The sequence below is a fragment of the Tenrec ecaudatus genome, chromosome 8, assembly GCF_050624435.1.
Source record: "Tenrec ecaudatus isolate mTenEca1 chromosome 8, mTenEca1.hap1, whole genome shotgun sequence".
Taxonomy (NCBI): domain Eukaryota; kingdom Metazoa; phylum Chordata; class Mammalia; order Afrosoricida; family Tenrecidae; genus Tenrec; species Tenrec ecaudatus.
Genome location: NC_134537.1, coordinates 9,284,009 through 9,311,065, shown reverse-complemented (window position 1 = coordinate 9,311,065; position 27,057 = coordinate 9,284,009). Strand labels below are relative to the sequence as shown.

The following is a 27,057-nucleotide window of genomic DNA, read 5'->3' as shown; positions in this document are numbered from 1 at the left end:
TGCATTTTGATCGCAAGTTTAATCAATTTGACTGAAGATATTGGCAGAATTCTTCAATTTCTTCATCACTAGCTTTTGTGACTGATTCATAAATTTAAATAATAGAATACTAGTTGTACTCATTGGGTTTCCTTTCAGGCAGTTAGAAAGAATCCTACCTCAGACAATATTGGACTTCAAGACAGACTTTGAAAGGCCCTTTTGGACAATGAATGCAAGACCATCCCTCTTAGTTGTGTCATTCCTGCAGAGGCAATCGTGATGTTCAGATTCGAAATGGCCATTTCAGCTCACGGATGCCTAAGATATCCTTACCTACACAGTCCCATTTCATTTACCGCCTTCCATTTCCCTCCATTCTCAGTTCTGATTATGAGATTTTTGTCGCCATTTCTTGAGTGGTGCCCCATCGACAAAGGGAGACCCCGAAGGTCCCACTCCCCACCTTCACTGGACCCTCTTCATCATGGTCAGCTCGGCGTGAGAAGGCAGCTCCTGCTCGGTTACGTTTGCAGCCTTCTGACTGGCTGGGGGTGGGGTGGGGGCACACACCCGGGCAGAATCCCCCACGGTGCTCTGTCTCCACTCATGAGGCCTTCAGCCTCTGACAACGCTTCAAAGCTTTGCCTAAGGTTTCCAGCGGCTCTTTCCTCCCAAATGGGCAGCCTACTCCTTCTTCCTAGTCTGTTCTTCAGCTGCAAGCTCCACTGAAACCTGTTCACTTGGGGTGATCTGCTGGCATTTGAAGCACCAGCGGCATAGTTTCGAGCACCACCCAGGCCACCACAGCATGACAAACTGACAGGCAAGAGTCCTTTGGGTCTATCCAAAGTTTGTTTCTATCAAGGGGCTGGGTTGTTTGGTGCCACCAGTCAGTCCCAACTCCTAGTGACCCTCTGTACAACAGAACAGACCACTGCTCAGTCCTGCACCATCCTCTCACCTGCTCTGATGGGTGAGCCCATGGCAGCCACGGGGTCAATCCACAGGGGCTGGCGTGGCCTACAAGGTCAGCAGTTTGAAACCACCAGCCCTCTGTGCAGGAAAGATGAGGCTTTCCACTCCTGTAAATGAACAGTCCTGGAAGCACACAAGGGCGGTTCTCCTCTGCCCTCCCGGGTTGCTATGAGCTGGGACTGGCTTGACTGCAGTGAGTTTATAAAGGAGCAGATTATAAATACGTTTGGCTTTGGCAGCCATACGGTCTCTAGCTCACATTCTTCTTTGTTTTTTTGGTTATTGCCTCACCCACCAAAACCACACACAAGCACAACCTTTTGGTCTGTTTTACACCTTTTTAAATATGGAAAAGTTCTTACCTCCCAGGTAGTGCCGGAAAAGCCCTAGTCTGCCAATCCCGGCTACAGATGACAAGTAAACGTCTACATGGACAAAGGAGCAGGGTGAAACAGTCGGCGCTTGATTGAATCCACAGTCAGATTTAAAACCACTCCAAAAAGCACAACTGGGGACCCACTATGTGTGGATGCATAGCTTCCCGGTAAAGCCCACACCCAAAAACGTCATCGGAGACCACTCCTCCCTTCTGATGCTGAAATAGCCGCTGGGCATCCACTGGCCCAGAACTAATATCCACGTGTGTTCAAAGGAAACAAAGAGAAGGCGTCCCTGCGCTGAAAGGCTAGCTCGAGCCAGCAGGTCCATAAGTCAGGGGGCCTTTTGCAAGAAAAGCATATGCCTACCCTAAATATTTATAAATTCGGAATTTCTCGATAACCAGAAAAGATGGCATACAATAAACGCATTGGCGCATAGACCTTTTCTTTATAAAGTGACCCCTTTATTTACAGCCAAAGAAGAATGGTACCAACCACTAGCGGTTGAAGGCAAAAAGAACTGCTACACCGCTCCAAGATGAAACAAACGTTCATGCTCACAAATATCAAAGGGAAAATCCGAATGGAAGAATGCAGAATACTTTGGCACAATCAAGGATTAAAGCTAATTTAATTCCCAGTTTTCTATTACATGATGAAAAAACCCTAACACACGTGGTTCAGGTATGCAGGACCACAGTGGAGACCATGGAGGAAGCCACACTGGAAAAAGGAAAGGCAGGAATAACAATGTTAGGTTCGCAGGCCGATGAGAAGTGTCAACTCAAGGAGTACTTAGTGATTTCAATTTTTTACTTTAAAGAAACAAAAGAGTTATTTTATTTTTTTTTCAAATCATCTTATTGGGGGCTCTCACCACTCATCACAATCCATCCGTCCATTGTGTCGAGCACATTTGTACATATGCTGCCATCATCATTCTCAAAACATTTTCTACTTGAGACCTTGGCGTCAACTCATCCCCCACCGCCACACCTGAACCTGTTAGAGAGCTAGAGGCAGAACTAGGGGTTGTCCCTGATGCTAAGGCCTCCCTTCCCCGTTGCAGGGAGTTGGAAGCTGATACAGGCTAGAGGGCAAGTGCAAATTCAGGCCTTGACCAGGAGCCCAGTACACCTGGGATCTAGGCCAAGTGGGCTTAATTCAGCCAATGGGGTCAACCAGTAGTACCTCTGACGACGCCTCCCAGCGGAGGGCCCTGAAAAGTCAGAATAGGGAGCCTACCCCCCTTTTCCGACTGCTCCTCCACCGTGCTGCGGTCTCTCTGGCCTCAGGTCTCCACGTGTGGGTGTGCAGTGCCATGGGGGTGCTGTGTTCAATTTACTGTAACATCTGAAATTGCTTCTTATCCTTTATGAAAACCCACTTGGATCACACACCAGGCTTCAGCGTGAATTCTTTCTTGTGCAAAACCAAGGACCGAGATACTTCTCAACCGAGGAATATAACAAACCCTTGATTGCTTATAATTTTTTTTTCATGTCTTACATTGACCACTGTCTCCCTTCACCCCCATTTCTGTTGTCCATCCCCCTGGGGAGAGGGGTGGTTATATGTCGATCATTGTGATCAGTTTCTCCTTTCTCCCCCCTAAACTTCCCCTTACCCGCCTGTTATCACTACTCTTATTGGTCCTGAGGGGTTTATCTGTCCTGGATTCCCTGTTGTGAGCTCTTGTCTGTACCAGTGTACATGCTCTGGTCTTGCAGGATTTGTAAGGTAAAATTGGGATCATGACAGTAGGGGGAGGGGGAAGAATTAAAGAACTAGAGTAAAGTTGTGCATTGTGTTGGTGCTAAACTTCACTCTGACTGGCTCATCTCTTCCTTGTGACCCTTCTGTAGGGGCGGGGGGGGGTGTCCAACTGTCTACAGATGGGCTTTAGGTCTCCACTCCACCATCCCCCTCATTCACATTGATATGATATTTTGTTTGGGGTCTTTGATGCCTGATACCTGAGATCCAGTGATTTCAATCGTATCCACTTGCCTTATCCTCTACCAAGGGGCCATATCAACCCAATTTTAATTAGTGACTAACGAAACAGGAACATGAGCTATTTGAATTAGTGACTAACGACATGAGAACATGAGCTATGTGAATTAGTGACTGACAACATGGGAACATGAGCTAAGGCCACAAAAGAGAAAAACCAAAAAGCCAAACCAAACTCACTGCCATTGAGTCGATGCCAACTCATAGTAGCTGTAGGACCATGTGGGTGCTTCGCCTGCTCCTCAGTTCTACCATCACACAGGCTGTATAGAACTGCCCCCGTGGGTTCCTGACACTCACTCTCCAGGAGAAAGCCTCGTCTTTCTCCCCCGCAGCGCTGGTGGTTTCAAGCAGCTCATACGTGGCAAACTACTTCTGGGAGGAATCCCCTGACGATAACTCTAACAATGAAGTAGTAGCTTATAATTATGGAGATTTTATCAGAAGACAAAGTTAACCGCATGCAATTAGCTAATTTTCAACAGAGAATCAACGATGATTAAATGGCTTGTTTTAACAACTGGAAAACATCTTCAAGGGTCTCTGATGACTCAGAAGTTTGACAGATTAAACCAAATCAGTTGCTATCCAGTCAATTCTGACTCGTGGCGACCCCCGCCGCCATCCCCAGGACCCCACGGGTGTAGAGCGGAACTGCACTCCATGGGCTGAGACATTTGGAAGCAGATCAGTAGATCACACGGCTTTTCCAGTTTAAATCCATCTTTCAGTTAGCAGCGGGGCGCTTGACGGTTTGTATCACCTTAAATATATCAGTCTACAGCACATCAAATTTTAGTAAGATATATAAATTCAAAATCAAACTCAAATGGAAGGCATCCTGTGACTGGGTACTTTCTAAGGCTTCCAGAATGGCTATCCAAAGCCCATCTAAAAAGACTGCCTTCCCCACACACATTTTGTTTACATTCCTGAACACATACACACCTTTCCAATCTTCTGTAGGGTGCGACTGTTTTCGTTTAGGGAGCTCTGGTGGGTAGGGGTATATATACTGGACTGCCCACCAGGGGGTCAGCAGTCGGATCTGCCTGTGGGAGAAAGACGAAGCTTTCTGCTCCTGCCGAGATTCACAGCCTCACAAACTCCATGGGGCAGTTCTGTTCTGTTCTGTCCTGTCGGGGTGCCACAGGTCAGAATGGACGGGGTGGCGGTTGTTTTTGAGTTCAAGTATCACCAAACACATCTCCTTTCTTCCAGACTTACCCCCCTTCAATATTACTTCTAGAAAAGGAGAAGGAGGGCAGGGCGGGGGCAGGGGGAGATGAAGAGTGGAGGGAGAAGGAGGAAAAGTAGGAGGGAGCACTTCCGCAAGCATCTCCTGTAAGCCAGATGCGAAGAGTAGCCCCATTTTCCAGATGAAGGAACTGAGAGGTCCACGCCGGTTAGGTAATTGGCCAACAGGACAGACCCAGTGGGTTCCATCTCTGTAGGCATCCCATGTTCTTCTGGACGTAACTTTATCTTTCAAAGCACATTGTTGAATATGTTTGATAGCTCTCCTCCACTCAAGAGTGCCTTGAGGGCGACCATTCCATCTAAATCCGCACCTACCATGTCGTCATTCGGATGTCGACAAATGTTTGACGGATGAATGAATGAAGAAACACACAGCAAGGAGGGAAGTTGGCTAGTTGACAGAAGATGCTGACTAGAATCGTGCTCTACCTTTGAAAACTACACTGTTGACCGCTATGATCTTCACTTTAAACATCCCCCAAATTTCCTCCTTCTAAAATCCACTTTAGTGATTCTTTCCATAAAACAAATTGCTCTACCTTTTCATTTCTTTCTTTCTTTTTTTTTTTGCATGGGCAACCTGAAAGGCTCACAATCCTCCTTGGATATGGCGCATAAACACTTTCTTGCGATTCAAGTGATGAGCTAAATTTTATTCCAAAAGAACTCAAACAAGTTAAAATTTAATTTGTTTGCTAAGGAAGATTTGCTGAAAGCTAATTAGCTCTTAATGGAAACAAGCTACTGGGGTGTTACCCTCCCTAAAAGCAATGGTTTGGTGCAACCTACAGTAAAATTATGGGGAGAAAAAAAGGAGAGGGCTCAGGGGGTGTCAAAACATTCTTTTAGACAGTAAAATGTGCCATAATGGCAAAAAAAACTCAACCCACCGCTATAAAATCAATAAACTAGATTGACCGGGGCAGTGGTGCTTAAATTAAAACACAGTGTTAGGCCAGGTTGACTAGAGACAAATCCAGTGAACCTCATCTATACGTAAGAGAGAGCTTTCTATCAAGAAGTAGTTCTATATCGGGAAAACATCCCAGCCCAGTCCAGATCAAGTCCGTTTGCCCGAGACCAGTCCATAAGTCCCTCTTCAGACTCACAAAGCCGCATGCAATGATGCACCATGCAGGGAGATCACAGGCTGGTGGGTGCAGAGATGTGTGGATCCTGTGGTGGTGGACGCATCTCCAGGGCTCCCACAGGGCTCCACGTGGCTCTTCAATGGGAAAGTGAGGGCAGAGAGAGAGTGTGCGGCCCGCCTCTGAGTTGAAAGAGGAGGAGACTGCCTGGAAGACCCATTCATCTAGGTTGAAAGCTGATGGCCAGGCTAAACTCCGCCACGTGTTCCTACAGGAGCCATATTGGCACAAAAAACCTATTACTCACACACACACACAATTTCTTTTCAAATACCCTATAGCTTTGATCACGCTCTTGTCTCGTATTCTGAAGAGGAGACAGTCTCGTTGGCATGATGAGTACGGTTTTAGGGCTTCTGTATCCATCACAATCTTGTAAAACGAGGACACACACACACACACACACACGGTTTTAGGGCTTCCGTATCCATCCACAATCTTATAAAACGAGGACACACACACACACACACACACATAAATGCTTGACTTGACGTAATATGGCTTAATGTTCCAGTAGTCATTACTCGACCTTCTCAACTCTTACTATGCACCAGTTAGTTAAATGAAGATGGAGATCCTTCAAAGAACATGATGCTGCGTGGATCCAATGAGATGCGTAACAAACAGTTTGTGGTTACTTTATATGTGTATGTTCTCCGTGACATTTGCATGTGCCCATTAAGGCATTCTATTTGTGATGATGCTGGTGTTGGGTATATGCTGAAATGCTAACAAAAGAGTTGGCAGTTCAAACCCATTAGCTGCTCTGCAGGAGAAAGACAAGGTTAGCTGCTCCTGTCAGGGTTCACTGCCTCCAAATCCCTGCACTGGGTCGCTCGGAGTCAGAAGTGCCATCTGTTGGGGTTTTGAGTGTATTCGCAATTTAAGGAGTGGCTACATGAAAGGTTTGATCCCTCTGGCCGCTGAAGGAGAGAGCTGTGGCAGTCTGCTTCCATAAAGATTTATGGACTCAAACATCTTGGGGCAGTTAGCCTCTGTCCTACTGGGTCGTTATGCATTCAAATTAACTCCATGGCAGATCTATTCGGTATACACATTCACTGGGGGCGTATATTTGATTAATGAGTTACAATTTTAGACCCTTGTGAAAATCGGGGTGGGGGCACTATTAGGCCTAATGTTGGTGTTGGTTACAATAAACACATATGAAACCACAAATGAAAGTACATAGCCCAAACCAGATAGCGAACAAAAATACTAGATGGTGACAGTACAAAGCACGAGGCAACTTTCTCCTACCAGAATGATGAAGATCAAAGACTTCTTCTACACACGGAGGTGATAAAGGTTTAGTCCTCATGGGCCCTCTCAAACACTGCTGGGGAGGAAATTGCCACAACCTACATGAAGGCGGATTTGGCAATACCGGGAAAGGTAACAAATGCTTTCACTCCTAGGTTCTCCAACTGTTTGCCTGCTGGAATCACCTGGGGAGTTTGAAACCTACTACAAATGTCTGCCTGGGAGATCAGGATTGGGATTGGCCTTAGAAAGAGGGAGAGGCTACCCTGAGCTTCACAACGTTGAAAAGAGCCTCTGCACTGATGTGCAGACAAGTAGGAATTGGTGGTCTATCCTCCATTGGATGACATGACCACACTATGGTGTCTGTTTAAAAGAAATGCAGTATGTGAAGTATACACCTCAATAAACTTGTGTGTGTGTATGTGTGTGTGTATTTAAAGGTATAAATGATACCGGGAACATGCTACCATCTATACGGAAGGTGTGACAAACCCAAGTTTGGGGAAATCCCACAGACAAAGACTTTGGCATCGCTGCCACACTCTCCAGGCACAGCCAACTGCCTGGTACACCAACTGGCAAGGCTGCTGGGGTTCAACCACTCAAGACTGATGCTCTCTACAAACACTCTTTCTTCTTTGCAAGAAGCAGTAACAAGACAGTCTTTCAGCAAGTATGAATGCCTGTGGTTAAACAACGCACATGCCGACTGACAGCAGCCCTACCGGGCAGGGTAGAACTGCTCCTGAGTTTCCAAGACTGACTCTTCACGGGAGTGGCAGCCCCATCTTTCTCAGACATAAGAACAATGTGGGATGGTACAGGATGGGGCAATGCTGCCTTTTGCTGTACATAGGGCCATTGTGATTTAGAAATCAACTCAACGACACCTAAAAACCAAAACAAAAGATGACAGCAAAAAATGAAAAGTGAAAACATCAAGGAAACTGGGAAAGGCCTAATAGAATTGGGAGAAACCATCAGAGGAACTAACATTTCATGGAAAGTCCCAGAAAAAGAAGAGGACACACAGATTTCCATAAATAATAGTAGGAAACTTTCCACACTTGAAGAAAAACATGATTATACACACAACAAGAATCTATACCTAAAACAAACTCCAACTGGGATAAACCCAAAGAGATTCACACCAAAACATTTCATCATTAAAACTCTCAAAAGCCAAACCTAAGAGAATTAAGAAAGCAGGCAAAGAGAAGCAAGCTGTCAACTGAAAGGAATCATCGAGCAGAAACCAAGCCAATTTCTCCAAATCATAGCGGCCAGAGGCAGTCCAGCAACATATGTGAAACACTTAAAAGAAAGAGAAAGACTGCCATTCACCAGTTCTCGCTCTGTCAAAAGTCTTTCAGGAATGAGAGTACAATTAAGAGAATCCAAGCTAAACACAGGCTGCTGGAGTTTGTGGCAACTAAAAAGGCAGGGCAGTAGGACCCTGGGCCCCAATGCTAATCTGCTCTAGAAGGAGCATTTTCCAGAGGTGATGCAGTCCAGTTCCAAATCAGTTTAGCCCGTAGGAAATAATTAAAAACGGATTAACTCACTCTCTACCACCAAATTTTTACCCTAACCTTTCCTTTTTATACAAAACACTACACAGAAATTTCAAAGTAAGTAAGTTCAGAATTAAATGATATAATTTAAATAAGAAACACAACATTAAACAAGTTTTAAACAACTACAGTCTGGCCCATTCCTTGAGATGGATGAGGATCTGGATCCATGGACACGGATGTGGAGAGAGTCAGTGTGTGGAACGGGAGTCCCTTCCTTAAAGTCAACTGGTAGCTGCTTTTCAGGAGTTTTTCTCTTCTTTGCCTTTTTTCACGAGGACCTGGCTGGCTTTCTCTTAAAAGAAAAAATTTGTCTAATATTTTCTGTTTTCTGAAAGGGTTTACTAAGTTATCATCAACAATATCGATAACACGGTTAACCAGTTCCTTATCATGAAGATTCTTTTCAAAAAAAAAACTCTTAGGACCCATGTTTTTTATCTAAAAACAGAAAAGTCGCAAAACGTAAGAAAACTATTGCAAAACGCTTGGAACACAGCCGCAAAGGGTTTAAACAACACGTACTAACAACGCCAACTAATGCCGAGTGACCGAAAAACTAATTGCATTTGTTTACACAATCGCATGCGTCGGGTCAGATTCCGATGTTTTGTTCAAGCTCTGAGGCAAAATTTGCTCGACATTCTGCGTGGAAATCCGATGATGCCGAGGACTGATGGGGGCGAGTACCGGGTTCTACTGCACAGGAAACACTAAAGGAAATTCCTCAGCTAGAGCTGACCAAACATTAGATAATAACTCAGACTCTCTAATTCTCTTTGAATATATCTATGCATGTACATATGAACTGGAATATATATTCAAAGTGTGTGTGTGTGTGTGTGTGTGTGTGTGTGTAACAGTAAGCTCCTAGGCAAATACCTATAGGGGTCATCTTCATTTTTTGTTCAATTGGTAACTGGAGGTTCTGTACATGTGAAGCCAACACAAATAAACAGAAGGATAAATGTATGTGATTGGCCATAAGATTAAACAGGGAGAAATGATAAGCCCAGCAGCCACCAGGTCAATTCCAACTCAGGGCCGCTCTTCTGTGGATCAGTAGAACTGTGTTCCACAGGGCGTGGGGTTTCTAGTGATGAGTGTTTTTGAATGTACAATGCCAGGCCTTCTTCTCAGGTGTCTCTAGTAAACTCTCTGTGAATCGCCAACCACATCAATTTGAACTGCCGGCATGCAGAGGAGTGCAATGGAAAGTGGATCATTGAGATGGAGTTTGATTAAAATTTAACATTTTATGATTTGATCTCCTTTTTGATTTGTTTTGACTTGGTTCTAGTTTTTAATATTTTCCATTTTCTTGTTGGTCGAGGTTTCCATCCATTTCACTTTTTTGTTGCTGTTAAGCTTGGTTTCGTTCTGAGTGATTTCTGTCAATGAAATCCGGGATAGGGAGAACCATCGAGGCGGTAACTGGATTAATGGTTCCTTGGGGATATGGCAGAGGAGGCTGCAGGGAAATGGCTAATAACAGCTCATAACAATGAGCAAAGGAACCAAGAAACTGTCCATCTCCTCTTGATGTGACTGAACTACTGAACTGAACGATGTGCGAATTATACGCCGACGACACCATTTAAAGAAGAAGTGTAATACATGATAACAACTATGTAAGGTGGAGGAAAAATATATAGATCCTTTCTGTGTGTTACTGAAATTAACTTGCTATCAACTTAAACTACAATGTTATCATTTTAAAAGGTTAAATATAACCATAAGGTAAATCACCCAAACTACCTACCTACCTTCCTAGAAGTTTGTGGAAATTTTCCATTGTCTTTTAAATTACACTTTCCATGAACTTCTTGAAGCCCCCTCACACAGACACACATAAAAAGAAGAAAATCACAAAAGTTCACTACCAAAATAACAAAACAAACAAACACAAATGCTAACAGTATTATTTTTTAATCAGGGGCAGGGGAACAAAGGGCATAAGAGACAAGTAACCAAAAGGCAGAATGTCTTTATCAGGAATTTGCTTAAATACAAAAAGAGTAGACTTTCCAAACAAAGGAAGAGTGTGTCAGATTGATTGGGGGTGGGGGTGAGCCATCTACATGCTGTCTCCAAGAAAGACGTCTTAGACCCAGAAACACAGTAAGCCGAACAGGAGAGAACGAAGTATTCCATGCAAATAATGTCCAAAAGACAGCAGAGTTGCTCTGTTGAGATTAGATGCATTTGTAAGTTAAATCAAGGCATTAAATCATGATAAAAAGGTCAAGTGACCAAGGAGATTAAAACAAACCCTCCAGCTCTCTGTGCTTCTAATGTCCCACACATCACTCTGCCCTCTTGTGGGGCTGGATGCTGGACGCTGCCCTGCTGCCAGGATTTCAGGTACCAGCAGTCACCCAGGCATTCGAGAAAAGGTTTTCATTCCAGAAGAAACACACTGACGGTTGGCAGGAAAGGGGGCTGGGGGAGGGAAGGGGGATGGATAGGCTACAGGGTAGGTAGGTGTTGGCTCGGGTGAAGGGGAAGACAAATCAGCAGTTGGAAACCACCAGCCACTCGGTGGGAGAAAGGTGACGTGCCCCACTCCCTTACAGAGGTGTACCCCCGGAAACTCCCAGCGGCGGTTTTGGCCCGTCCTGTAGGGTGGCCATGGGTCAGAATTGACCCAGAGCCAGTGAGTTTTTGCGAGAATGGCGATTATCCAAAAAATGCAAAGGAGATGCTGGTGAGAAATGTTAAATTAAAGTCCTTTTCCAACTGCTGGCGGTGTTGTACTATCCTGCAGTGCTGTGGGGAATAGGTCGGCAGGTCCTCAAAAAGAGAAACAAAGAGCACACAGGTGCTAGATGGCCCAGCAATTCACTGCTGGGTGAGTCTGTCCGAAACCTATCCAAAGGGCCTGAGAGCAAGAACTGGGCTTCTTGAATATCCATGGCCATCCTCCACAACAGCCAACAAGGGGAGGCACTGCACATGACAATGAGGGAAGTGGTTTGCATCCACACAATGGAATTTGTTTCGGTCATAGGAGAAAATGAAGTTCTGATCATATGTCACAATATGGATGGCCTTTGAAGTCACTGTGCTTAGTTGAAACACGTCAGTAAGTCAGGCACAAAGGACAAGTATCCCCTGGCCCCAGCGATGTGATACCCGGTGCATAGACACAGTCGTTCAATGGGGAGGGACTGTCCAGATGCACTGCGTTCCGGGTGACTGTGAAGACAGGGCTTCTCAAGGGTAGTGGTCAAGGCTGCACAGCTGTTGAAGGTCACTCATGTCACAGACTCGTACACACACCAGAAATGAGACAGCAAATGCTTTGTCTCACACATTGTGCCACAATTAATCCGTGATATTTGTAAATGATCTGCTGCTAACTTTGGGGGAGTGCTACCTAAACCCCAAATGCCTTCGACATTACCTGTAACACGAAAACTAGTTTTCCTGTTTGAAATGCAGGAGGATCTTGCTCCCGCCTCCCTCTGAACTCCTTTGCGACACACTGAGAGCAATGGCCACTGTCCTGGAAGGCAGGCCCACAGTGTTGCTGCATCTCGGGAGGTTCTTCAGCAAAGGCCCACGCTCCCTGGAATGCTACTCCTTCAACTACATTCCACAGGAGCAAGCAATAGCCTATAAACAACAGGAGGCACTGGCTGAGTTTTGTTGTGGTTGGAGAAGTCACGTGTTAGTATTACTCTTAAAGGAATTTCTCATTTAAAGCTTCGTGCATTGATTGAACTGTGTTTCCTAAATTCCAGGAAGGACCAAAAATAGGCGAGTAAGAGTCCAAACCACATAAGAGGTAGCTACTACGATTCTTGAAAAATGAACAATTACCATCTCCTCATCTTCCACAAGGATTTTCAAACGTCACCCATTTCGTGGGTTGGAAGGAGGCCCAGGGAATGGGAAGCTCAAATACCTGGTGAAGGTTGGGTTGTGTTCCGTCATGGCAACCAGCAGCTTCAGGGCGTACGCGGGTACCGGGTCCGGCTCGGTCAGGATGTGCTCGTATCTGAAATGATACGGGGAATGAGAGTATCGTCCACCTCGAGGCTCCCCTGAACAACATAGACCCTGAGGTGCAGACACCTGGGGCAGGGGGCTCGGGAATAAACTTGTTGATGACAGGACCTACACGGACAACTTAATTTCCTGAGGCTCTTCAAATGGTGAAGACAGCACTGGCCTGCCGCTGCGGGTCGGTGACGGGAGGATTCATTGAGTTAAGCCTTGTGACAGGCCACTGCGGGGAGCCCACTGAGAGATAATACAGGTCAGGAGTGCCCCAGACCACCCGACATTCAGGTATTTTCGCTAAGTACTTTCATGACAGGCTATTAACTGTCCAACTAACGAAGTTTTATTCCACGAACACAGTAAGCACATTACAAGGCAAAACAAGAACAAAAACCTAAACTCACAGCCCTCAGAGTAGATTCTAACACACAGCAACCCTACCCGTCAGGGCAGAACCCTTGTGGGTTTCCATGGCCTGCAGCCCTGTAACAGGAGTAGGAAGCTTCCTCGTTCTCCCACAGAGTGGGCTGTGGTTTCAGACGACATGCCATGCCGTGAGCAGCCGACACATCACCGTTAAGCCATCATGGCTCACACAGGATAATACTGGGGTGGGGATAGGAGTGGGGAGGGTGGAGAAGCAGCCAAGCACACAGGGTCTTCCTAAGGCTCTCCCCTCCTGAGAGATGGCCGTGTGGGACAAGGACGGTACCATTCTAACTCCCGCCCTGTGACTGACCAAGTGGAAGGAGGTGCGTGCCAACGAGGTGCTGTGGCCCACCAAGGAGCTTGACTAGCTAGCTCATCAGTGATGTCCCTGAGGTGTATAGGATGCTTGTAGGAGAGGGACCGCACAATGAAGGAGGCGATTTGGTCCGTTGTAAGCCCCTAGACTTAACATGAGCCATCCCAGAGGTGACTACAGGGGCGGGCAGAGGCAGGGGCAGAGAGGCGGGGGGGTTGCTCACACCCCCAACATGAGGAGACTGTCAGATCATGTATCATATTTAGACCCAAGGATCCCTGAACTAAGAAGCTCCTTGAAATCAGGGGAGACGGAGGGGGCAGGTAAGGAGAGAGAGACGGTGCACCTGTGTGCACGACATGCCAGAGACTTGCTGGCAGAGGGCAGTGCCTTGGAGCACTTGCTGGCAGAACTAAGAGCACTTTAGAGCAATTGCTGGTCAGAGTGAGTGGCAGCAGGCCAGATGGCTCCAGATGGGCCTGCCTGGGGGCTCTGCCGAGAAGAGACGGTCCTCATCACAGCCTTCCTGCACCCGTGACTTCCCTCACAAATTCCCTCACGGGGAGGACGGTCTGTGGGGTCTGTGTGCGCGGGGAGGAGTTATCAAACACGGCCGAGGGGCAGAAGGTGCCGTGGGAGGGAGGGACCCCTGGTGCCAGAGCTGGAAGAACGTTTGGGCGGTAGGTGACATGTCTGATCAACTCTTGGAAATCAGCCACGGGTTCCTGGCTCAGACAATGATCACCACCCCCACCACCATCATCACCACCCCCACCCCCATCACCACCATCATCACCACCCCCACCATCATCACCACCCTCACCACCATCACCACCCCCACCCCCATCATCACCACCCCCATCATCACCACCCCCACCACCATCATCACCACCCCCACCACCATTACCACCACCCCCACCACCATCACCACCACCCCCACCCCCATCACCACCATCATCACCACCCCCACCCCCATCACCACCACCCCCACCACCATCATCACCACCCCCACCACCATCATCACCACCCCCACCACCCGTTGTGAAGTTAGAAGTGGTCAGAGCCCATCCCCCACAGCCCGCCCTGTTTACACAGAGGGGTCTTCTCCCCAGCCCTGGAAATACAGCACCATGTTTCTACCAGGGGAAATCCACAGGATGAAGGTTTGTACCGGGGAGTAATTTCTAGCTAGCACAGCAAACTCCCAGACTCCCACAGGGAAAGCAGGCGTTCAGCATAAGCCACGTTGTTTGCACAGCGAAGCAGCATCGTGAGCCAGCTGCTGATTTAGAACACTCTGAAACGGCATTCCCGGGTGCCACAGCTGAGGAGCAACTCTCCCAGCAGGACCCCACCGTCACAGACCCCGGATCATAATACTTTTCTGCTTGCATTCTTATTACTATCTGCTTTACAATCTCAAAAGTTCGTTCCAGAACACACCAAATGTCTTTATCGGACAGTTTCCACAATCAAACCCAGCCTGCTCTACAATGTTATTCATTCGCCAGCCAGAGGCTGGCTTTGGTGCTGCAGCATAACTCTTTGGGTCCAATGATTCAATGTATAGGAACCCTGGCAGCAGAGTGGGTTATGCGTTGAGCCATAAACCGCAAGATCAGCAGTTCAAACCCACCAGCCACTCCAAAGGAGAAAGATGAAGCTGTCTTGCTCCTAGAAAGATTTATGGTCTTAGAAATCCAGAAGGTCAGTTTGACTCTTTCCCACAGGCTCACTAAGAGTCAGAATCAACTCACGGACTGTGAATTTGGCTTGCTCATGGGTGTGTGTGTGTGTGTGTGTGTGTGTGTGTGTGTGTGTGTGGTATACAATACTGTGCAGGCGTTCAATTTAAAAAATACGCGAATGAACAAGTTAATCAATCCATTTCCCTATTTATCTCAACTACCTTCAACAGCCAATAGCTAAAAAGGAAATACACATCTCTAAGGATCCAAAATAGGTGTTTAAAAAGGCACGTGGGGGACAGAAGCTTTCCATGGGAAGAACAGGGCCCAGGGCTCCTTCTCAGAGCCGATTCGTTCCCAGTTTGGAAATCGTTATGTCACAAGCTGAAGTGCGAGGCCTCTGTGCCCACTGCCGTTAGAAAGGAGCCGGCTCAGGGGGGCGTCGGGGAGTGTCTGGGGAAGGAAGCCTGGGGGTGCTGACTGGGATGGGTAAGCATGAAGGAAGAGCAGACGGGACGGGAGACAACGTGAACCCATGCACGGCAGGTGGGAAGTCACCGGGGAGCGCATCACACAGAACGAGACTCTGTCCACGCCTCCACGCGGCCTGGGAGCCTGCTGCACTGCATGTGCATGGCATACGCTCAAAACGGCGGGGGGGGGGGGGGGGCGCAGGAAGATGCTCCGTCACGTACAGTGCTTAGTGTGGAAAGAAAAAGGCAGTACTCCCGTTTAGACGGTTTTCTTATGAAAGGTCCTGAAGCCACAGCAATAAAAGACTTATCCAAAACAAAGATAAAATGCCCACAGTGAGTAGAAAGGGCAGCCATTCGCTATAAAAATCCTACATAAATCAAAGACGGCGGCGGATTTTAAAATGCAGCACCAAGGAACGTGATCAATCTCAGGAATGAGAGAATTATTAGAAAAGTAGAGAATCCATTAATCAATGTTATCATTTCTATGAATCCAAATCCAGGGCAACCTGCGTACAGGTGACCATGGGGAAGTAAAGGGGACCTGGCGGTGCTGCCAGGTAAGCACTGGGCTGCGAGCCACCACAATGACAGCAGTTCTGAGCCACCGGCTTGCTCTGTGGCAGAGATGAGGCTATCCGGCCCCGTAAACATTTACCGCCCAGACAGCGCAGTGGGAAAGGCCCCCTGAGATGGAATCAGCTTGGATGGGGGTGCTATTTCATTCCTGTCTTGTAACTCTGGCCGAAGGACTGGATGGACCCGCGCGAACAGGTTCTGCGAAACGTTCGAGGGGATTGGTCAGTTTGCCATGGGCACAGGGTATACCAGTGTGCCATCTCAGAAGCAGGGAGAGAGACACTCCTGGGGCCATCGAAGAAGAGCCAAAGCGGAGTGAATGTGCGGGTCCCTCTCTGAAGAGGCTGGCACACTGACCTCAGGAGACAGGCTAAAGGCGTCTCACCGAGACCACGGGGCAGAGTAGAGGAGTAAGCTTCCTGGTTCCGGGGGCAAGGAAAGGCCAGGGGGCCACGTGGCTAAGGCAGCAGGGAGGAGAAGTGGCGTCGTGTACAAAAGGACTATGTCCTTAACCCTGTCATCTGTTCGCTCTCCTGATCAACCACAGGGACGTGAGTTCTGTGCTGTGCTGGAGCGCTGTGGGAAAGATGGTGTCTGACGGGGGCGAGCTGGCCTTGGGCAGATGTGGAGTTGGATTTTCCCTCTCTTTTTTGGCAGCCAAAGGAGGTCAGACAAGGCACCACACCATGATAAAATGTGTTTCATAAAACTGGACATCCGATGCATACTCTTAAGTACTCTTCCGCCACGCGGGGGGCGGTTCTAATCTGTCCTGTAAGGTCTCTCTGAGTCAAATGACTTGATGGCAGTGGATTTAGTTTGGAGTTTGGGGGTTTGAGTCAGAGGTCCAGAGACAATCCTCGGGTTCAGTCTTTCACTCGCCTCTCAGAGCTCAGACGAGCTTTCAGACTCATGACATCCCTGTGAGCACACTAAGGTGCCACGCGATGAATCCAAGCGTGTCCTATGAACGCGAAAGCCTAAAACCGAGTGACACAGACGGATGGAGAGCGGATCCCTTTGAATTAGGGTGTCGATGAAGACTATTAACCATACACCATGGACTTCTGGGACAACCAACAGATCTGTCTCGGAAGAATATAGCCAGAATGGACCACAGAAGTAAGATTGGAGAGACTTCACGTCACTGGACATATCCACAGAACAGACCGTTCCCTGCAGAACATCACAGTTAATTAAAAGGCGCCTCAGCCCAAAAGAAGACCATCAAAGAGATGAAATGACAGAGTGGCTTGAACAATGGGCTCCAATAAAACAGTTCTGAGCGTGGTACGGGGCTGAACAGTGTTGGGTTTTGTGTCGACTGTCAAACAGAGGGCCACGATGATTTGGAGGCCGCTCAATGGCACCTTAGAAAAGAAGCGAGATGATACTCAGATAAGACAAGAGGCACCTAAGCAGGATCCACCAGGGACCAGGCAATGGAGTTGTGCAGACAGCACTGAATCCTCCCAGCAGTGAGGTTTAACAGCATGTGTGAAGCCCTGCCAACGGGGAAAGCTCACTCAAGCCTTGCTGTGCAGGATTCTATTAGGAGTCAGAGACAGAGGCATGGAGCGCCCAGGTGGCTGACTTTAATTCCTCTGTCTCCGGCCCTTCCAGAAGTCACAGGAATACGGCCTGGCCTAAGCCCCCACGGTAAGTCATTGTGAGCAAGAGCTATCTGGCTGGCCCAAGGCCCCCACCATTAATCACACTGTTAGTATGAACCATCTGGTGCGGTTGAAGGTCCCAGGTAAGGGAAGAGACTATCAGGCAGGATATGTCAAGGGCTCAGAGGTTATCTCCCTGGAGACAACGCGGGGTTTGAAACCCCCAAGTCTGTGAGCTAACCCTTTACAAGAAACCAGAGGCACTGCCGCCAGGAAGTCGAGACGAGAAAAGAAGGTCTCCTTCTGCTCGCTACTCTTTGGAAACAGCGGCTTGTGGAGAGTCGCCCACACTCCCAGACATTGTTGGCTCACGAAGGGCTTGCAATTATTGTTTATAAAGTGGTCCCTTATACTCATCCTCTTGTGTAGAAGGCATTAGGCAAACTACAGACAGCAAATCAGTTATAGACACCTTCTCCACAGCCATGAAAAACATATTTCAAAAGACAATGGAAAATACATACTCATGAACTGCATTTGAAAAGATTAAAATGAAGAAACCTTACTGAGAGATTAATAAAAAAAACTGTTCTGAGGTTATCTGTCCTTGAAACAGGAGGAGGATGAAACCGGGATGTGAAAATTTTCTCAAAAAAAATCACTGTGCTTTTTACCGCTTGGAAAAAGAGGGCTAACATCCACAACGGATCTATTTAGAATAGAGATAGTGAGAATATTGTTGTTTAATCAAAGATAACTTTGTAATGGTCAGCATGATCCAGCCCAAAGGCGGCTCTGATTTATTAAGCTTGTCTTCAAGGGAGATAAGGGGGTTGAGCTTAGGGTCATTGGATCGCACCTGCCTCTGAATAGGAGCTGGCCGAAAATAAGCAAATAGTGCTAAGCCCAACCCTGAAACAACTTGTGAGCAGAGTGACCAGGGAGGAGCTGGGGAGGAGCTTCCAAGTGCCCACGCCTGGCTACAGAGAGATGGAGCTACTGCTGTCAGAACAGTGCTCTGACCACAGAGTTGCCCGTCTTTCTACTTCTAGTATGCCCTCCGAGCGGAACCCATGCAAGTCAAGTCATTCGGGCTAAATTTTTTTCAATCCCAAAAGAGGGGAAACACTTAAAAATAACATACTCGCAGGACTCTTGGGCCACCCCGATGTGGGCACAATAGAGCAGGATATTGTGGCTTTTCCACCCCAAGGACAAGAATTTTTTGAGTAGATCCTATCAGGCAGGTTCAAGACGGGGCTTCAAAAAGTTCATGGAGAAACTATTCTAGTTTAACTCCACTTTCCCACCAACACTTTATAACCAAATTTGTTATCAAATGGACTTGTCCCTGTCTTATCAAGTGCCTGATGTAAACAAGGCTGTTAGGGAGACAGAAGAAACCCGTACGAACTCAGGATGATCTTGAGACATGTGTGGGGCAGGGGGGCGAGGTCCACTCGACTGGGATTAAGCCATAAATTCACATTTCACACCTCAGTCGGGCATATTCCAGAATATTTACAGGGAAATACAGTCAAAGTATACATAGAAGTACACCACGGAAGCACTCCGCCATGACAGTATCTTACAGAAGCACAGTAATTTAATAGCATACGGTAAGCTCAAAAGAAAGAAAAAACAAAATGCAAGAAAGGTGGTACCTGACATTAGACCAGAAGAGTTATCTTGGAGAGTCAAAATCCTTACCCTATGAAAACATCATCTCAATCCCAAAAGATGTATGTGTGTGTGCTTACTGTAACATGTGTGGTAGTTACATAATCTGGTGTCATTTGGGGACTTGAAGGGAGTAAGAGTGAAAGAGTGGAGTCTAGTCTGTCAATCAGGTCACAGTCAATGAGGTCTCTGTGGACATGGCCTTCACCTAAGGACTCTGGGAAAACTCTGGGATTTCCTCCTTGGAGGCGAAAGACACACACTCTCTCGGCTCACTCCCTGCAAGACATCCCTGAGGAGAAACCACATGAACCTACCCTGATGCAGACAGAGCCCTGGACCTGGAGGAGTCAGATGGAGACCCCTGCCAGCGCTGAGATGCTTACTACACCACTGGATCCAAAGGCTTGATCCTGTGGTCTGTGATCATCCTACATTTGGTGTCATTGCATGTGTTTTGTGAGTCAGAAGAGGACTTTATAGATTGGTATTGGGCCTAGGGGCCAATAACAGACTTATGGGCTTGGACTGGACTGGGTTGGGAGGCTTTCTTCATGTAAAACTACCCTTTATATAAAACTCTTACACACATGTGCGTGATTGTGGATTTGTTTCTCTAGTCTACCTGGACTAACATGTATATGTCTTTTATATCTATATGTAAAACATATACACATATACCATATATACTCGTGTATAAGCCGAGTTTTTCAGCATTTTTAAGGCCGTTTTTGTGGTAAAATGAGGTGCCTCAGCTGATATTCGGGTCGGCTTATCCTCGAGAATATAGGGTATGTTTTTGACACAATGGGTGGATGGATTGTGATGTTAGCTGTAGCCGCCCCCAGTAAAATAACTTTTTTTTTAAAAGAATACAAAAAGGAGCATATATCTCCTTACTCATGGGTGATAGGAACATGTTCCCAAAGAGAAATGGGAACAGTCTTTACAACCTCCAAAGTTGTAAAAAGTTAAGCTTTTCTCAACGACAAACCCTGATAAACAAGTCAAATGAGGGGGAACTACTTGTACAATGTTTCAACAAAACCAAAGAGGAATAAAAAACTGTTGGGAGCCATTAAACACCTACCAGGAAAAAAAAATGGGTGCAATCCACGGAACAAAATAATGATGACTAGCAAGGAGGAAATGGCCGCCGCCTTAGCGGTTCAAGAATGACAAGTGAACGCTCAGAGGGCACAACCACTGGGATCAGGTATCAGACATCAAAGAGCAAAAATTCTTATCATTGCGAATGAGGGGGAGCATGGAGTGGAGACCCAAAGCCCGCCTGGAGACAACCGGACAGCCCCTTACAGAAGGGTAACAAGGAGATGAAGAGCCAGTCAGGGTGCAGTGTAGCACCGGTGAAACATACAACTTTCCTCTAGTTCTTAAATGCTTCCTACCCCTTTCCCCCCCAAATTCTACCTTACAAATCCAGCTAGAGCAGAGAATGTACACTGGGACAGATAAGAGCTGGAAACACAGGGAATCCAGGACAGATGAACTCCTCAGGACCAACAATGACAGGAGGGTAAGGGGGAAGGTGGGTGAGAAAGGAGGACTGATGACAAGGATGTACATTTACCCCCTCCCTGGAGGACAGACAACAGAAAAGTGGGTGAAGAGGGATGTCAGACAGTAAAAGACATGACAAAATAATAATTTATACATTATCAAGGGTTCATGAGGGAGGGGGGATGGAGATGGAGGAGAAAAAAATGAGGAGCTGATACCAAGGGTTCAAGTTGAAAGCAAATGTTTTGAGAATGATGATGGCAACAAATGTACAAATATACTTGATACGATGGATGGATGGATGGATGGATGGATGGATGGATGGATGGATGGATGGATGGATGGACTGTGATAAGAGTTGCACAAACCCCTAATAAAATGATTTTTTTTAAAGCCGGCTAAGTACCCATCTCTTACAGCAGTCAGGGTAAAAATCCTTTTCCATGAGGGAAACTGGCAGGATCACCTGGCTTCTTTGCAGGATGACAAAAATTGGCAAAACATACCAAATGCCTTAAAATGAGCATAATATTGACACTGATGACACCCCTAGACTTGACAGGACAGAGGAAGGTGCTGCCCCAAGACAAGAGTTATAAAAAATAGGTGTTGCCGTATAATACTGAATAGTGAAATACTGCAAAGACCCTGGGAGTCCAGTACAAACTGGAGATTGTTTAAATAATGCATAGCCCATCTATAAATCAAGATGGAGATAGCTAGAATGAAGCAAGACCGTCAGGAAAATAAGACAACACAGGTGGAGATATGCAGACATGAAGGTCCACAGCACGTTCTTCAGGGAGTGAAAGCAAAAGACAGATTCCAAAGAGGGATGCTCAGAAAGTAAATCTCACCAGGAATGGAGAAACCCTGTGGAGGAGCATGAAGACATTAACATTAAATAGGAAACATATTAACATAAAATAGCAGGCAAGACCCTGGAATGGCTGGGTTAGCACTGTGCACGTTATTGACAATGTACAGGTCTAAAAGTGTCAGAGCTATGGAATGCTGTCAGGCAGGTCTTGCGTTAAAACATGCGTCTAACAGAACGGGTTTGTTATGGATTGAATTGCATCTCTCCCCCAACCCCCCCCCCTTCCCCAGTGTGTGCTGTACTTCCTAACCTCTACGTCTGCAGTGATTATCCCATTGGGGAATGGGCTGTCTCTGCTATGTTCATGAGATAGGACTAGCATAGGGTGTTTCCAGTTGATCTCTTGAGCTATAAAAGAGATTAAACAAGCCAGCTGACAAAGCGGCAGAGGCCCAAAGATGCCAGGTCACCGGGGGCTCCGCCAGGAGCAGATGCCGCCAGAGCCACCAGAGAAGACGTTCCCCTAGATAGGGCATGCCAGCGCGACTTCACGTCTCCGACGATTCGCGGAGACACGCGTGTTTGTGAAAGCCGCCACGTGTGGCATTTCCACCACAGGAGCACGGGCTGACACGGCTTGCTGACGAAGAGGACGCTGCGAGCAGCAGCGGCATTTGGAGGAAGTGCAGGCGTTCGGCCCAGACGCCCTAAGGGAGGCTTGGGTAACAGTACTCTAGCAGGTTCTGCCCGTTTCTTCCAGAATTTGAACTGGGCGGCATCCTCCGTCAGCTCTAAGATGTCATGCAACGAGATGGGATATAAACCAACGAAGTAACTGTTCTCGTAAGGACTTTCCCAGTCTTGTCGTTGTTCGGATGTCCTTCCATCTCGCACCTGAGCATAGCCATCTCAGCCAGGAAGTAGTCACATGCATGGCGAAAGGGACGAATGGCAGAGGGATTCACGCATGTGGACCCCACGCAGGTGACGGTGCGTCGAAAGGCTCGTGGGAATGCAGTGTTAAAAGATAACAGAACGTGGCCTTTTTGAAGCCCCCGTGTGTGTTTGTGTGTGTGTGAGAGAGATTCCTTTTGTAAAGTGAAAGATGCACATGAACTTCATAATAATTGTTAAATACAATTTCATGTAATAAGCCCTAGGCTCTTTTACGGATTTCTCCTGTAAAATCAGCAACAATTTGCCATGATAATGGCCCGAAATGTTTTGATGAGGCAACACCCTAAGATCACAAGACATCCCAAGAGTAGAAATATTCCAATTCCAGGAGATGGAGACCAAGGTATGCGTCCTTATGCCCTCCAGTGGTGACTCGAATGCCCCAATTTGGTCCATTTAGATTCCCATTGAATTTCTAAAACTCGGTTAATCACCGAGCCAAATGTACAAAACTGGTACAAAAAATCCAGCCATTGTCAAATTATTTTGTGAAACACAGTAGAGCAATTACAATGAATGCTTTCATTCTGACACACCAAAAATCTACAACTTGAATTGTGCCTATCCCCAAAAATGGGTCTATGGAAAGGTCAAACATATCTTTCATTCTAATTCCCACCGGTGGCCAGAAGCATGCCTATCAGAACACAGACCGTTTATGCCCGAGGGAGACACAGAAGCAAATCAAACCATCAGAATGTCCTCTCCACTGCTACCATCGGAAGGAGAAGAGAGCAAAACGGAATGACGTCTGCCCTCAACCAGATAGGTTGACACAGTGGCCACAAAAATGTGCTCAGCGTAAACAATGGCTGTGAGACGACGCAAGACCAGGGACCGTTCCCTCCCGTTGTGCAGTGGTCCCTGAGTCAGCACCAGCTTGAGGGCGACGAACCACCGCCTACGGAAGACAGTTAACAAGCTCCACGGAATGTGCGCAAAGTGTGAAAAGGACATTTCCAATTTGTAAGAAATGGCTTCCTTTCTTCGATTTGAAAACACGAAGGCTTAATTATTTGTACTCGACACACAGTTTGGTGTCTCAAAAGTAAATCTTGTTTCCAGGTCTCATTGACCTTCCCAATAATTGGTCCCGGTTTTTCTCTACTGGCTCTAGTTGTTGAGATACAGAACATATCCCGTGTGACACTCTTCTCTCTGCTCACCCAGAAAGACATCAGGGCATTTTCATGTTAGAGACAGAGAAGAAGGTACATGCCATCTACCTGTTACTAATTCATGGTGACCCCAGGGAGCAGAAAAGAACTGCCCCTTGGGTGTCCAAACCTTTAAATCTTTTGAAGTCTGCAGCGTGATTGGTGGGTTTGAACTATTAACCATATGACTGACAGCTCAGCGTGAAGCCAACCACATGTGTAACTGGCTGCCATGGGTCCATACTCAGCATCCCTGCAAAGTCCCTTAGTAGTTATTTTCCAGTATCTCCCACCTTCTTTGTGTTGTGGCTTGTAATTTGTGGGTCTGAATTCTTCTCATATTTAAAACGATGATACATTCCTTAACCGGTCTACCTTCATAGCTAAGACCGCACTGGAACACCATATCTAAGAAACCACAGCTGATGGGGTCTAGCTCACACGATTTCTGCCTCAGCACCCCACACTGCTTCCCCAGGGAACAAAGCTAAACATCAAGGTAGGAGGAAAAATTGGTTTGCTGTTGGGCTGTGTCATCCAGGACGTCATGAGGGAAACTGTAGAGAAAAGCAGCACTCATCTTCCCCAGGAAGGCAGGGTCGCCCAGCAGATTGCCACAAAGACAAGGGACGCAAATGTATCTCGAGCTGATCTCTTGAAATACAAAATACGCAAAACCACAAGAAAAATGAAAATCAGATATTTTGACAAAGTGGCTCCCAAAGGCTCCACCCAAGGCAAATGGGACAGGAAATGTCTCTTTCCCAGCGACAAGGTCCTCACTTCCAGCTTCCCAGGACGGCCCCACCTAAAACAGCTCCTCTCCGAATTACAGGCCTGGCAACTACGGGAGGGAGATGAGAACAGGAAAACTCAGCTTCACGTTTCCAAATGTGTATGAGTAGGCAAAGATTCTCAGATTAAGCATTTTCGTAAAAGTTTAAATGCCACATGTGCAAAAATGACAAATTCCTTAAACGATACAATAAAACAGCCGTTCAGTCTCCTTCACATCGCCCTCTGTCCCTGTCCCTCGCCTTAGGTCTGGTTCTCTTCACAGCACCCACGATGAACAGAAAGACGTTCCTGTACCTTTGACGGGATAGAAACTCGCGGAGAGGCGGGGCTGGTCTTGCCCCCATTCTGTCCCCAGTGCCTGGAGTGGCTAAGTCACTCTCCTTGTACAGATGAGGGGGCTTCACATTTTTAAAATCCCATGATCCTCTCATTTTATTTTTCAATGAACTTTTTAAAGCCCCCTTGTATTTACTGAATTAACTGAAAAAAGGCGGGAGGGAGGAGGAGGTGGTCTAAAACGGCATACACACAATCAGACAGTGGAAGCCCCACTAGATTACTACTCTTCATTTACCGACTGACCTGTTATTGGACCTTTTGCATTGATGACGACTTAGAAACTTTTCACAGCTTGTGTGCCCTAACCCACCGCCCACCCCATAGTCTGGGCCCTAGATGGGGCTACAACTAGGCTCAGGGCACCTTCCAGAGACCATCCAAAGGCTCTATCAGAGGCCCCAGTGATGACGAGACCACACAAGGGAAGCAACCACCCGGTCATGGGATGCCTTCTCCTGTTCATCTGTGTGCCATTTCCATTCAGCCTGGAGCACAGGGGACACTCTGGGATGGTCTTCCACCGAGGACGAGTGGGTGGAAGCCAGGCAGAGCCTGAAGATGGCAGGGAGGTCAAGGTGGGGAGAGAGGGGACCACATGGGGTTGTGAGGCCAGGGTGGATGGGAGGTGAGCAAGATCCCTACCCAGAACGGGTGGCAGTAGGCGACGCGACGGTCTCTGCAGGGGTGTGGTGGGGCCGTGTCATGCACATCCCGGGGCATGGTAGGGAAGCCTGACAGGCAGTGAGAAGCCAAGAGATGGCCCTCAGAGAAGGGGCTGGCCCTCAGAGTAACAGCAATAGCATCAACATGTGCCCACTCTCCTCTCTTCCACAAAGCCCTCGTCACCTTCTGATCCCAAACGATAGACTGTGATCTTCTATCTAAGGAGCCCTGGGGGCATTGGGGGAGAAAGAAAATCTACTTCCCTAACAAATGGTCTCCAAAACTCCGGGGCCTATGAGGTCGCTATGCACCGGCATCGCCGCGGTGGCAGTGAGTTTTTGGGAGTTGGTGGCATTGTGGTTAAACATTCTACAGGAAGAAAGATCTTGTATAGCAGCCTGGTCTTTAGAACCTAACCCTGTAGGTGACGAGTTGGTGTACTGACATTTGTATGGTCTCTTGTGCAATGTGGCACACTTAGATCGCCGGCACGGCTCTTTCCAGTTCTCGTCTTTGTAACTCCCACTGACGACTGGGTGGAAACGTGCAAAAATGGTGCATGGGACTCTGATGTAGGATTGTCAGGGCTGGAGAATCTCACAACCAGCACAGGTGGGAAGCTGTCCTGCAGAGGGAGATGCCTTTTGAATACTGATCACGCCCTTGTAAGAGTTTTGTAACACTTGTTCAAATCAGGGCAGAGGCCAAGAGACCATGTGGCTCTTGGATCTCAGAGAGGTCTGCCTGTGGGGAGAATGGAGAAGAGACTGTACTAACCAAAGAACTGTATCTTTACCATCTTCGATCCTGAACTGTAACACGCTAACGTCTAAGCATTGTCTGGGAGGTCTGTGTGAACATTGCAACAAACCGTGGACTGCAGTAGAGAAGCAGAGCACCAAGGGAGGGACAGTTGGTATCGGAATAAAGAAGACTGGAGGAGAGGCACACCCGACGTCTGCCTCCTAAAATCCTTCAGTACATGGACAGTTGACTTCCCCTGCCTCCTTGTGAAGCCGAAGGAGGTCAGATATGGCCCCATCCCATTTCTGTACCCAAGGAGACCAAAGTTGTGTTTTTTAAGTGAAAGATCTAGTCCAACTTACAGTTAAATACAGAGAGAGCCCCCTCAGTTATGTAACATCGAGAAGACGGGGAAAATGTTCAAATTTTCAGCAGAAAACTGGGTTAGAACTAAGATTTCTTGACAATAACTTTGATATTAAACTTCTGAGAGGTGCTGATTTTAATTAATAGGGTCAATTTGAGTTTAAGTTTCATTTTAAATAGCGCCTCTTCTCTTCTGCATGAACGTTAAAATTAAATCTTGTCTCTCCGCTGAATAGAAATCATGGTAATATTCTGAGTATGTATGTGGCACCTTTCTTCCTGGAAGAGAAGAAGCTGTTCTC

At 47.1% G+C, this 27,057-nt stretch overlaps 1 protein-coding gene across 5 annotated transcripts in view; it reads right to left on the bottom strand.

The window, feature by feature from the left end:
* The window catches only part of ULK4 (unc-51 like kinase 4), a 600,065-nt gene that overhangs the window by 390,311 nt on the left and 182,697 nt on the right, over positions 1–27,057 (bottom strand). For all 5 annotated transcript variants that reach the window (XM_075556008.1, XM_075556007.1, XM_075556009.1 and 2 more), the window contains one exon: positions 12,512–12,604. In XM_075556008.1, coding sequence (XP_075412123.1) covers positions 12,512–12,604 — 93 coding nt within the window. The remainder of the gene's footprint in view (positions 1–12,511; positions 12,605–27,057) is intronic.